This window comes from Kryptolebias marmoratus, linkage group LG2 (genome assembly GCF_001649575.2).
Source record: "Kryptolebias marmoratus isolate JLee-2015 linkage group LG2, ASM164957v2, whole genome shotgun sequence".
Taxonomy (NCBI): Eukaryota; Metazoa; Chordata; class Actinopteri; order Cyprinodontiformes; family Rivulidae; genus Kryptolebias; species Kryptolebias marmoratus.
In genome coordinates this window covers 29,227,289-29,241,365 of record NC_051431.1, presented here as the reverse complement: position 1 = coordinate 29,241,365, position 14,077 = coordinate 29,227,289, and the positions used below count along the sequence as shown (strand labels likewise).

General features: G+C 37.7%; 1 protein-coding gene across 1 annotated transcript in view; it reads left to right on the top strand.

Annotated features, from left to right (window-relative positions):
* The window catches only part of sorl1 (sortilin-related receptor, L(DLR class) A repeats containing), a 137,599-nt gene that overhangs the window by 38,266 nt on the left and 85,256 nt on the right, over positions 1 to 14,077 (top strand). The window contains exon 6 of the mRNA XM_017436024.3: positions 11,988 to 12,168. Within this exon, the coding sequence (XP_017291513.3) occupies positions 11,988 to 12,168 (181 nt within the window). The remainder of the gene's footprint in view (positions 1 to 11,987; positions 12,169 to 14,077) is intronic.

The following is a 14,077-nucleotide window of genomic DNA, read 5'->3' as shown; positions in this document are numbered from 1 at the left end:
AATTTACAAAACATATCTGTGCTGACATTTTACCTGTCTAACATTCATTGTTAGCATTATTAGCTTCATAGCATTGCTGAAACTAGCAGTGGTCTGTGTGCAGGGCTCTCAAGTTTTGATCTGAGCTTGGAGTGAGATTTTGAGCTGCTAGAAGTCGTTTGATGTCGTCATCACCTAATTTGCATATTTGGTCATATTGATCAGGCTATACGAGAGACGAATATCATCATTGGCAAGAAAAAAAACAAGTAAAAAACACTCAAAATATGTTTAGAACTACAAATTAACTTTTTGAAATAATTTTGTAACTTTAATGCTTTGCTCAACATTTCAACATTCAGCCCTCCTCTTTTATCTGGGGTTGGAACCACGGGGATTTATATTAGCACTGTAGAGTCAGTGAAAAAACAATACATTAAAAATTATATTTATATTACATTTACATTCCGCTTTGTAATCTAGGATGGGATCAGCGGCAGCTTTGCACACGAATAATTTATCTACAAAATGGACATGCAGGGGGGCAACTACCTACTTTCTGAGGGGTATGCAGACATTACAGCCCCCCTCCCCCCCTTTTTTTTCATCTGTTTACGTAAATAAATCTTATTTATTCATGGACTTATAACATATAATACCTGATCTTGGGGATGGCCCATCAGAACATCTCTTTGGGCCATTCTCCACCATGTCAATGAGTCCCCCACTTCCTGTGGTGAAGGCCATTCAGATGGATCTTCAGAGTAAGGCCTTGCCCCAACCCTCTCCTTTGAACCTCGCTGTTCCTCTCCCTCATCATCATTCTCTGTGTTCTTCTCTAAGTCACATGGTCAAACAAGTATTATTTAACAGCTTTAAATAAATTAAACATATTGCTATTTCACTTTTTCAATGTAAATAATATTTCAGAATTAATCACTTGGTATTAGGTGGCTGTTCCTACACTTCCAGCTCATATTGGACCGACCTGTCTCCTTCCTGTCTGTCCTGATTCTTTCCCTCCGTCCTCTCAGCTGAATAACATGAACTTTGTGTTCAGGAGGTTTAAAAAATACAGCAGTCAAATTACATATAAATACATAAAATCTTTTATTTTAAATGATATCCTTGTTGGATATCAGTTACTGATTGGAAACTTCATCTGATCAGACTTATCAGATTCATCACAACAGCTCTGTAGAGTTATATCCCAGAGGAGACATTTAAACTCACAACTTTTGTAATTTATCTGCTTTATGATTCACCATCAAGTTCAACAAATGATTACTGTCTGAATAACAAAATAACACAAACAAGTTCCTTTATTTTCCCTGTCATCCTGTGTTCTATTGTAAATACTGATCAGTAAACAGCTGTAACTTATTTATTAGTAACTAGTAGCTTTAGCTAACCTGAACATTTCCAGGCCTCCTCTTGATGCTCAGACAGAACTTCCTGCTATCTTTCAACCACTTAGAAAAACTTTCTTTCATCTTTATCCTTCTGCTTCTTCAATTTTCTGCCTCTCCATCTTTAGCTCTCTGTCATCAGATAACACGATTCAAATGAAAACAATCGCGCTCCCGCGCGTGCTTGAGGGGAGCACGACAGGAGGGGAGGTGAAGGAGCGGAGGGGCGCCTGATCAGTGACGTGTCTCTGTTATCAATCTTATCATTTACACATGCGCAGACAGCTGGGAAATACAGAAAATGCCGATTGGATTTGCACCACTGTGGACACAAAGTGGAACGGGTCTCCTCTCTGCTGTGAGATTGGCAGCTGTCAGTGCTTGGGGAAGCAGGCGGGGCTTACAGCTTGCTGCAGAATGATTGGTGCTTTCACACATTTAGCCGCCAAAGTCTCCAGTAACAGAAAAAAGTCACTAGATTTGTCGCTAGTGTTGAGAAAACCAAATTTTTAGTATTCACTCCTTTCAGATGAATCTCACCTGACCATTTAGTTTCTCTCACTGGATCTTTTGATGTTGCAGAAAAGACAGACACACAAAACGAGTCCAGACTAGAGGTTTAAAAACAAATACATTTATTCAAACATTCAGCTGAATGGAGACAACAACTAACCAAGAAGCAACATGTTCCCAGTTGTGTCTGAAGTGATAACCCCTTCCACTTTTTATACTATAAAGCATACTATCATATCATGATGCCCTGGAACCTTCCGCCTCCCTCACCCCTCTTACACAACCGTCCTTCGTGACTCATTTCAGCAATCAAATCATTTTAGTGATATCAAAGTTTGTTTACATTTCATCGTAACCTACTTTTAACAATCAAATAATTTTAGCAATATTGAAGTTTGTTTATATTTTATCATTGACTAAGCATAACCTCATTTCTTAGCAATCAAAATATCAAGGTTTGATTATATTGTACAGTTTGAACTGCATTACCATTTAGTATTTATACAAGCTTTAAATGTTTGCACCTTTGTGAGATCCCTTTGAATGAAACATGTTTTAGAGCCGTAATGAGTTTAACAGAAATGAGAGATGAACACAAACCATACTTTACACTAGTCGCTTTAAATAATGGTTGGAGGGATCTGAAAACTCGCTAAATTTAGTGACAAAGTCGCTGGAGCAGCTACTATTGTGCTCCAGCCCGTGCGGAAAACATTGCGCTGCACATTAGTTTCTCTTCAAAAAAAAAAAAGAAAAAAAAAAGGTGTGCAAGTCCAAATGTTTTTAGCGTGAGAAATACAATGTGTGGCGTGTGAGCATGTGCACTTCACGAAATGCATGTCTCACGGTCAATGCGTGAGACTTGAGAGCCCTGTCTGTGTGTCTAGCTCAACTGGAAGTGTTCCCAACAAAAAACGCTGTCAACAACCTGATCCACCATGTTTCATGACAGAGAGGTTGAAAACTCAAAAAAGGAAAAAACAGAACTGTTTGTCTTCTGAACTCCTCCTCAAACCGACCATCAGAATATTCTGCTGTTTCCCTCCAACAGCCTGTCCACCTTTTGTCCTTCCTCTGATTTTTTTTCTAAACACCCTGCAGACAGTCCATACAGCTAACTTCATGTTTTCTCCATGCAATAAAAAAAAAAACTTTTCCTAACAAGTCAAGCTGGGGGTTCTGCAGAAGGCAGTCTGTGATGCATTCAGGGACTGGCAAATACCAGGTTTTTGAGTGTTGACCGGCCGATCACTAATCATGGCCGGTCAGGCTGAATTTCGTCTGGTACTGGTCACGAGCAGATTTCTGGATGCATCTCTATTTTCTTAGCATACCCTCCAAGTGTTGCCAACAAATCAAAACCTGTAGAAACGGTGATGAAGCTGGTGTGGGACACAGTCAGTTCATTACTGATAGATTTGAACTTTTGCGTATGAAACACCTTTTTGTGTGCACATACCCTTTGAACATGAGGCCCCTGGAATGCCAAATTCAGTTTCTTTTTGTCATGTAGAATATATACTTGTTTCACAGCTTAAGTAGATTTCTTTAAATTTGGTTTATTTAAATACTGCAATTGTTCTTTTAACTTTAGGAATTTTATTAGTATATCTGCACTGACTTTACCACAGTTTTCATAATTATACATTTCACTTTACTGTATAAAAATATTTTGGTATAAATGTTGATATAATATCAGAGAGGCGTTAATAAGACTATTATGACTTCAAACAAATCACCCATATTAAAACAATTAAAATTGACAAGCATGAGAACCTAACAAAACAGGCAAGAGAATTTCCTTTGGGACATCTTAGCAAGGAGCAGAGACAGCCTGCTTAAAGCACTCCAGGCACTCATGAGCCAGACAGTGTCCATCAGTTGAACAGGGACCTTTGATAGATGTCCAGAGAACCAGAGCCCAGTGGAAACACTGTTCCCTCTGTTCAGCTCTCAAGACTCCGGAAAAAAACATGCTGCTTTGGAAGGCAGGAGAGGATGGAGTGAACACCCTCCATTCATTCTAGCTGACTTTCTGTACCATGGTTTCTCGACAACTCATGCTGTAACACTTTTTTCCTAGAAATAGCTTGGCAAACAGGCATACATTTTTGCTTTGACCATGTTGATTATCTTTTTTTATGTATAAAAATTGAGTGTATTCTTGTTTTGTTTTTTAACAAAAAAACAAAGCTTGTTATTTATGAGGAGCTCTGAAAAAAGTTATGAGTCAGCCAGAATAATTGTATTAATAACTTTAGGAGGTGCAGGATGTAACATTAGGAGGAAAAGAGCTAGAACCCAACATGCAACCAAGACAAGGATTAACTGGAAAAAGTTTATTTAAGTTCAAAAAAGGATGGTGTCTGAAGTGGCCCAACCTTGTCCAGGACTCTGGGTCTCTCTGGGCCCAAGAAGCCTGCTGCTGCAGGGCTGAATGAGGGGCCTTGAGGTCCTGGGGGAAGTTCTCTGAAAGCAGAGTCTCCTGTATCCACCATCCAGTAATTCGTGGTCCGTAGGAAGTCCAGGGTCATACACGAGAGGTCTCAGGCAGCGGGGAACCAGAATCCAGTAGGCTTAAACAGAGTAAGAGTCAGGCTAGGTTCGGCAACAGGAGATCAAAAAAAACTACTCACAGACAGGTATGGGCATGGAAAAAGGGTGGTCGAGGACGGTCAGGATCAAAAAGGCTGGCAAACACTTGGTCTATGAAGGCTTGAAGGCTGTAATAAGGCAGACGATCTCGCACTGAGCAGGTGTTTAAATAGAGGGCAGCACAGGTGGTGGCAATGAACAATCAGCAGGGAAGGAAGGGAGAGTGGGTGGAGAGACAAAGGCAGAAGTGAACTCATGACACAGGAGCTCATTATTTACAGCTCTGAACCATAAAGTTCATAAAAGAAATGGCAGCACCTTTAGGAATCCCAGCAGATGAATACCTGATTCCCCACAGAAAGGGTTAGGGTTAGGGTAAGTTGTAATTCATATTCCAAAACAATTTTCTTGTTGATAGGTCAGAACACTGAGCTGTCAGTAAGCATGAAATAGGTTGAATTAAATATAACTTAGAGGCTTGGTGAGCTGGGTGTTTGCCACACTAGCTCGGAGCAATGAGGGCAGCAGCGACAGTCAGTTTGTTACTTTGTTCATGGTGCCACATTAACAAGGAACTGGCCAAAGGAGCAAAGCAGTCTCAGACAGATCACAGTGGGATGTTTTGACCCTGAGCAGCTGTTAAGACTACAGATGGCACCAATTTAAAAATGACAACAAAAGCTGCATTGCTTGGGGTGTTTATAGGTACTAAGTGACCACCAGAGATATGTCCTTTGTCGAGATAAACTACCTTTACCTCCCCGAGTTGGTTGTTGGGAAAGACCTTCAGGAGACGTTACCTCAAAATTTAACACATTTCTTCAAACCTCATTAGTCAATATTCATACAATAATAAAACCAGATACATCTGGGAGACAATCAATGGGAATGAGATACAGATCACCTTGAAAACTAGTCAAGCCATCACCCCAGGATTGTCTGAGGAAACAAAGGATGTTCTCTGGTTTTTACAACTTGGGCTCCCCCTCCTCCAGAGGGTGGGTCCCTGCCTCCCTTCTCTGGAGGTCAAAGGTCTCTCCTTCCCCCTTTCTTGCTGGCACATCCGTTGTTCACATTCCAGCGTGTTTACCACCTATCTCTCTCTTTCCAGATAAACTAAACAACTAGTTGTTAAAGCTTTTAAAATGGTGGCTAAATATAAAATGGCGATAAACACAAATCAGATAAAGATATAATAATCGATTGTTAAATAAAGCATGGGAGAATAAATACAAGGCCTTCTATTCCACACATTATAGCTGTTTGTCAGGAAGTAGCAGCTACACCCATTGTGCTGAAATTGTTGTCACTGTCAGACTGTAAATATTGTGCCATGATGATAGCTACAGATGGTAAGTTTCTGCTTAATACACAAAAACCGTATTCATGCAAAGGAAGTGAGACATGAGTGCAGCAGACCTTTACTTTGTTAGAATGTCATTGAGAAGTTTTCTAGTCTTTGAAAGACATAACAGAAGATTCTGTCTCTTTCATGTGATACTGTTTATTTCAGTTCTTACTAAAAGTGGGCTGAATATCCAGTGAAGTAGGTTAATTTATTACATCAGGTGGATTGTTGGGGTTGAATAAATTCAGCAAAAATTTTGCATTTAGCATAACTAGTTTCTTCATACTTACATTTTACAGTATCGTTACAATGTTTGCAGAAAAATGCAGTATCACAGTTTAAAGAAAATCTAAAAAATAATAAATACAGACAATTTTGAATGGAGTGGAGCAGATTATCGATGTCTTCTTTTGTACATAATATCAATTATGTGATGGTGCCTAATGATTAATATTTTTAAAATGATCAATGTTCATAATTTGAATAATTAAAAAGGCACACAAACTTTTGGTTTTGTAAGCGTCTTTTATAAAGAAAGTTCCTTTAAAAGTTGTGCTCTTATTTCAGTGAATAGCACTTTATTATTTAAATTGTCTTTGGTGGCTAATTAGGTAGATATTGTAACATTTAAGGAATGACAAAAAACAAAATTTTGAGTTACAATAAGCTAATTGTAGCAGCTGGCTCTGCATGTCCATCTTTCTTCTTAGTAATTGATTAAGTATGAACAGGCATGGCTGATTGGTTGGGGTTTATATAGTAGGCTATTAATTGTGTATTGTCTCATAGTGTGTGGTATGCTGTGAATTCCTGTCCCAAAACTGAGTTTGAAAATCCGATAAATAGATTTGCACACCAAACAAAGCTCCCATTGCGGCACCCATCCAACTGCACTTTGTAGGTGCATGCCTTTAGTCTTTTTGCTAATCCCACATTAAGTCACAGAGAAACTTGATTAGGCTCCCTTCACATTGGATGACGACCCCACAACGCTCTCCATGACCTACACGACCTTTTAGATTATGGGTTGTTCCAGAAAGCTCGCTTTATTACTAAAAGCTCATGTCTTTGCGGGACGTGGTCATTTCAGTTAGTGATTTATGAACAGTAAGAGGCATCTTAAAAATGGACTGGTCCTTGCTGTCATTTTTTGGAACCGTTTTTTGAAAGTGCCTAGAGCTTGCCCTGACATTGTAATTTCCCAACTCCAGATCTATTTTAAACACACAGATTGGAAACTTATTTTCCTGTCGGTCAGACTTGGACACTTACACCCCAACTGTGCTGTCTTACATTATCTGCTGTTGATGAGACCAAATTGTAGAGAAATGCAATATTTCAATATGGAGGTGATGAAGGCATGAATAAGTTTTTCAAGGTTTTTTGGAGGAAGGTACACATTGATAAAACAGGTTTTGACAACTAGGGTTACTCTAATGTGAAGGTACTCATTGCAAACTAAAATTAAACATAAGAAAAATTATCCTGAAATACATATATCAGATGGTGTAGGTTGAAATAACCAGATACATTGACAGCCAATCCTGAAATGTGGGTTTGCATTCAATGTAAACAAACCACTGGAATCTGCCAAAAACCATGTGGAGTCCCATGATTGACCTACATTAAATGGCTTGCACTTATATAGCGCTTTATCTAGTCCAAGGACCCCAAAGCGCTTTACACTACAATCATTCATCCACACATTCACACACTGATGGCGGTAAGCTACATTGTAGCCACAGCTGCCCTGGGGCGGGCTGACAGAGGTGAGGCTGCCATCACACCGGCTGGCCTGTGGAATCGGACAAGCATAGAATCTCAGAGAAGATGTTTAGATTGTAATAAAAGAGTGAATATGCTGCTAAACATGAAAGAGAATATAAAGATTGAGTATGACAACTCTCAAGACTTTATTATCAAGCAGGGTGATGAAGTGCTTATAAAGACAGAAGTCAACATTCAAAACACTTTTGAATGTTGGCATTTGTAAAACTTCTACTACATGGACAAGGTCACCATGTCCATATCGTAGAAGTTTTACAAAAGGTAAACATTTTTTAATTTTAGTTTAACTCTCAGAATGTTTGTGACTCCTATTTTTTTTCCAGTTTGTGATGTGCTTATAAACTGCTTTTAAATTGCCTACTAGATTGACATAAGGCAGACAAGGATTGGTTTAGGGTTAGCATATTGGCATCTTTTGTCTTTTGTGTCCACTATCTATATTGGAATTTTCAAACAGGTCTTCCCAATTGTTAACCTATTTCCACTCATTTTGGCTCTTTCCATAGATAAACAAACACACTTTAACTTGCAATTTTTTAATTTACAAACACATTATCAAAAACTGAAACAATATTGTTTGAAATTGGCTTTTAGCTTAAATTTTTTTATTTATTTATTTGAGCAGTCTTCGTGACTTTGCAATTTAAACCCTTAAAAGAACTATATAAAAATGATCCAGATTTTTTTAGCATTGAGGGAGCAATCCGAAGGAGGCCCAAAGATATTAGTTAACTCCTCCAAAAAGATTTGGTTTCCAAATACACTAATTTCAGTCTTGTTTTTGTTTAGGGTCTAACACATTCTGATTTCACTAGTTTTTGACATCATGTAGCTACTGACAGGATGTTGAGCTGAAGTCAAATCCTGGATGGAACAAAATTTTCTTTACTTAAATCAAAATAAAACTCAAGTTATATTATTTGGTCTAAGACAACAAACTACAAATCCAGACTTGATTCTTGGTTCCTTAGCTCTGTTTTTGTCAGACCTCTGCTAGGAATCTTGCTTTTACTTTTGACAGTAGCTTAAAGCTAGATAAACAGGTCAGCTCTGTCGTTAAATCAAGTTTTTACCATCTGCGGATTTTAGCTAAAGTTAAATCTTACTTTTGTTTCAAGGACTTTGAAGGACTGATCCATGCCTTTATTACTGCTTGTTTGGATTATTGTAATTCTTTATATAGTCGCATGGATAAATCACAGATGCAGCTACTTTAAATGATCCAGAATGCAGCGGCGCGGCTTCTTACAGGAACCAGGAAGCTTGACCATATAAGGCCTACACTGGCCTCTTTACATTGGCTACCTGTCTTTTATCGTATAGATTTTAAGATTCTTTTATTAACTTATAAAACCTTAAATGGGTTGGCGCCCCTATATCTTCACGACCTTTTAAAATATCAGTCTGTGCAGAGAACCTTACATTCAAATAATCAGCTATTATTGACAGTTCCGCGGACCCGTCTCAAGAAGAAAGGTGATCAGGCTTTTTCTGTAGTAGCCCCGACTTTATGGAATAATATACCTTTCCAGATCAGATCTACCAACACCCTGGATCATTTTAAATTGCTTTTAAAAACTCATTTTTATTCCTTGACATTTAATTGAAGTAGTATTTTTACCTTGTTTTATTTTAAATTATGTTAATGCCTGTTACTGTATTGATGTTCTTGTAAAGCACTTTGGTGCAGTTTTAAACCTGTTTTTAAAGTGCTATATAAATAAACCTGACCTGACCTAGACAGTTTAACAGAGGCTGCAGTGAAGCAGAAACATCTAATTTATAAGGAATATATATTTAAATGTTATCAGCATAACAATAAGGACATTTAGTACTTTCTGAATATTAGTCCCATCAACAGCATATATAATGAAAATAAAATAGGACCCTAAATGACTCTTTGAGGTACACCACAACAAACAATGTAATGTGTTGAGGAAGTGGAGTACAGCAAAGGGTCTCTCAGACAAATAAGATTTTAAACCATGACAGATCTGAGTCTTTAAAACCAACACGTTCAAATCTTGACAAAAGAATGTTGTAACTGGCTCTGACTTATTTGAAGAAAAATCTTTGGCACACTTTTTTTTGTTCAGACATGTTTAAAAATTGCGTGACAAGATTGTGAGCCTCTGTGACTCACAGAAGGAAGTTGAGAACCACACAGAACATCTTGACACATTCTGGAGACTGCCTCATAAATTCAGTTTGCCAACTATTCGCAGCCCAGTGAGATACTATCTTACAGGACAAACAGATGGACTGAGAATTCTATATGTGGATACCAGCCTTGCATACCACCCATGAATCTGGAGTACAGTTCAACATTTAAAACAATAGTTGTAGGTCAGCTAATCAGAAAAGTCTACAAACTAGGATTAACTCTCTCTATCTCCAACTGGCGACTAGTCTTCCTCACCAACTGTCCCCAGACTGTCATGTTGAAGTATAACATATCCTCCACCATCACTTTATGCACCGATGTTCGACAAGGTTGTGTGTTAAGCACCATCCTCTATGCCCTTTTCATTCACAATTGTCAACCCATTTGTAAATCAAACATGGTTGTGAAATTTGTGAATGAAAACTGTATTTGGATTAATTTTAAACAATGATGAAATTGCATAAAGTGAAGAGGTTCATGAACTGACAATGCAGGGTGACACCAACAACCTGATCTTAAACACCATAAAGACCAAGAAAAATCATTGTGGATTTTTGGACAAAAAAAAAAAGGCCACTTAGAGTCCATTAACCATCAAAACAAAAGCTGTGTGGGGAGGTTGAACACCTACATGACTTGCTGTTTGAAAAGAGTAAAAAACATATTCAAGTACATCACCCACCTGAGAAACAGCTAATTTTAAGCTCCTACCATCAGAGATACGTTACATAGTGTACACCCTGTACACCCTGTACGCAGACAAAAAAAACAACTTTTTTCCAAATGCTTAACTCTGATTCTGTGTGTTTCACTGCATATAAATTAAAGGCCTAGGATTTCTTGAAGGGAATGCACATTGCCTGTTGTCTTTCTTGCCAGAGACTTAGGCTATGTTCTCACTGCAGGTCTTAATGCTCAATTTTGATGTTTTCTGAGTGGTGATTCACATTACATTTTAAATGCGACCGAAGTGTGATATTACGTCACACTCTGCACTCTGAGTTCATGGAAGTAAATATGGATGCTGCGAGTGTTAGCACGTGTGTATTGATTTTAATGTTGCTGTCCAATCATGGCCAACTGTACATCCAAATGGAAAAAGATAAAGGAAGACAGAAGAAAAAGTGTGCAAATGTTAACAGTGACCATTTTGGAGCTGTGGCTGCTATCTCTGTGCAGAGGCTTGTGTGGATGCAGAGTCAGAGCCCAAAGTGGTGGGACTTTAACATGAGGGACCTCTGTCCTTTCATCTAACGTTGGATGGAATGTGACATGAACATTCACACAGAAAAACTATTCTATTTGAAAAACATCAGATATGCATCAGATTCAGTACCACATATGGAAAAGACCTGAATGGATATGAAAAAATTAGATTTGTCTTGTTCACACTGCCATGAAAAAAATCCTAAATGTGTCGCATAGGGGCCAAAAAAACGGAATTTGGTTGCATTTGGCTGCAGTGTGAATGTATCTTTAGACTAAGAAAGATTATCTTATATTGGGAAATGACAAAGTTGTACATGTTGGTCAAACCTTGAAAATATCCATACGCATAATCTCATGCAATATTGCAACATGTCACAAAATGTCTGAATCTCAGTCTGAATTTTTAGTTTTAACCAAATTTGTTTTTCCTAAGGGTGATTAGCTCTGGTGGCCATCTTAAATCAGATTGATTCCAAATATTATTTAGTACATGTTAACCCAATGTTTACCTTCTGAAAGTTTTAATAAAATCCCTTCAGTGATTCGTGAAATATTTTGCTAACTGTAGACAAACAAAACCATGAGTGCTTGCACACACATTAAAACATTATTGCTCTGCCCATGCCTTTGGCAGCAGGTGATAACAAAAGTAATGGTAAGATAGAAAACAAAAATACTATATCATTTGTCCTCAGAAAGACCCATGTGCAATAATGCAGTGCAGTTATTCATTTTGCTGCTGGTTTTAACTTGTGTATTCCTTTGATAATTTTATATTGTCTTTTCTTTTTCAATTTTGTTGTGTTAAACAATGACAAACAGTCGTAATTCTTGGAAATTAAAAACAAGCTTTTTAATGTGCATACGATGTTATGTCACACAGAACTGATACAGTTTTCTTCTCTTTATTCTTCTTCCTCCACCTTCACCATTTCCCACTTTGTGCTCTCCCAATTCACCGCTCTTCTTTCAAAAATCTCAGGGGTGTGCAACCCTATGATCCCCCCACCACAGTGTTGGTCCAGAGGCATGAACCCCAGGGTGTCTTCACGATACTCAGCAGCACCGACTTCTTCCAGAGTGAACAGAACCGCAAAGTAATCCTTGAACAAGTGGACAGCTTTCAACTTCGAGACAAGTACATGTTTGCTACCACCAAACGGGTAAGCAAGAGCAAACTAAGGCTAAGTGGGATAGCTGCCTTTTTTTTGACTGTTTTAAAATTGATGATAGTTTATTATATCTGCTGAAAGAATTATTTGATTGGTTGGCCTTCTTGGAACTAGAAAGTGAAAATCTTAAACATTCTTAAACAAATCCTTTTTTTGTATGATTTTTATACTAGATATATTTAAATTTTTGCACTTATGTTCAGGTAATAGGTTTCTACAGTTGAGAAAATTACAACTCTAATTACATGCCAATACCAAATGGACGAATACCAAAATTTTCATGTGTTTTGTGCAATCACAAAAAATACAATTTAAAAAGTAGAGCAGAGTTGCTCAGCTCTGGTTTTCAGAGCACACTGTCCTAAACGTTTTACACTCCAATTCTGAAAAAGTTTGGACATTGTGTAAAATCTAAATTAAAAAAAAAGGCAATGATTTTTAAACCTCATAAACCCATATTTTATTCACAGTAGAATATAGTAAACATATCAAATGCTGAAACTAAGAATTTTCACAATTTCTTCAGGGAAAAAAAACAGGCAATTTGATGATGGCAAAAACACAAACAACACAAAAACTCTAAAAGTAAGCAGTACGAGTAAGAAACTGCTGAAGGAACATTTTTCAACTTATTAGGTTAATTGGCAACAGGTCAGTAACAGGGTTGGGTTTAAAATTAACATTTTAGAGAGACTGAGTCTCAGAAAGTGAGAAGCAAATTCTGCTCGACAAAGAGTATTCTAATAGCAGCAGGAAAAGGCGGCAGTTTGTCACAAGAAGAGGAAAGAGGGACTATATGAGCACAAACTCAGTGTCACTACTCTCCAAGAGGCTCTTTTGGAAATGGCAATTGCTGTCCTTAGCTTTGTTTGAGGATTTAACACGAAAAAAAAGCTCCTCTGATTTGCAAACACATTTTCTAAGTAACTGTAATGGCACGTATTACTACTGGTAACAATCAAGGAAGTTTACATGTAGTGAAGCAGAGTTTGACAGAATCGGATTCACACACACCAACAATTAGGATGTATTCTGAATATATATATATATATATATATCTTAAATATGTTATTAAGAGAAATCTGAATGCTGTCACTTTAACAGATTATTCAACAAGGTTCTACTGTGGTTCTACTGTGAGTTTCGGTTTTCATTTCAGCATGCAGCTTGAAGTATTGTTGATTTGAAGAGAGAGATGCTGGTGATGCAGGGGAGTCCCACTATGTGAGAAGGACTGGTTTATGGTTTACAGTAGTTGGGTTATCAAAATGACTGTCTGAACTGCTGCCACGCAAACAATTTTCAGTGGTGGGGGCATCTTCATCATCCTCGCTACAACTTGGTAGTGCTTTCTGAGACAGTTTTTAACTTGATATGAAATATTTGTCACATTTGAATCTTGCAAAGATTTCATGACATCCTTGTATTTACAGAGGAATATATTTTTCTGCATATACAGCTGCCAAGTCTTTACTAAACTCACGTCTCACCTCTGGTGACGTGTTTTCATGTGGATGAGTTTGCTAAAATGATAAGCTGGCATTAGCTTGCGTCCTCTCTGTTTTGATCTGACTAATTGTTTAGATCACCACATATTTCTTCGTGTTTACAGTTATTAATGTGCTAAAAAAATGACTGAAGATGTTCTCACAAATCATACACATCACATTGTCCTGCTTTAACCCCTTACCACTCGCCCTCAGAAAGCTCAAGAAGCCTGGAAAATTTGTACCCAAATTAAATTAGATGCTATTCTTCAGCCTTTTGTGGTTCAAACTAAAGATTAGGCTCCATGTGAAGTTAACACTTTAAAGTTTTTGCCTGAGCAGTCAAAATGATTGTAACTTTAACCAATTAGTAGTTATTGAAGTGAAAACACAGAGATTTCAAGCATTTTTTT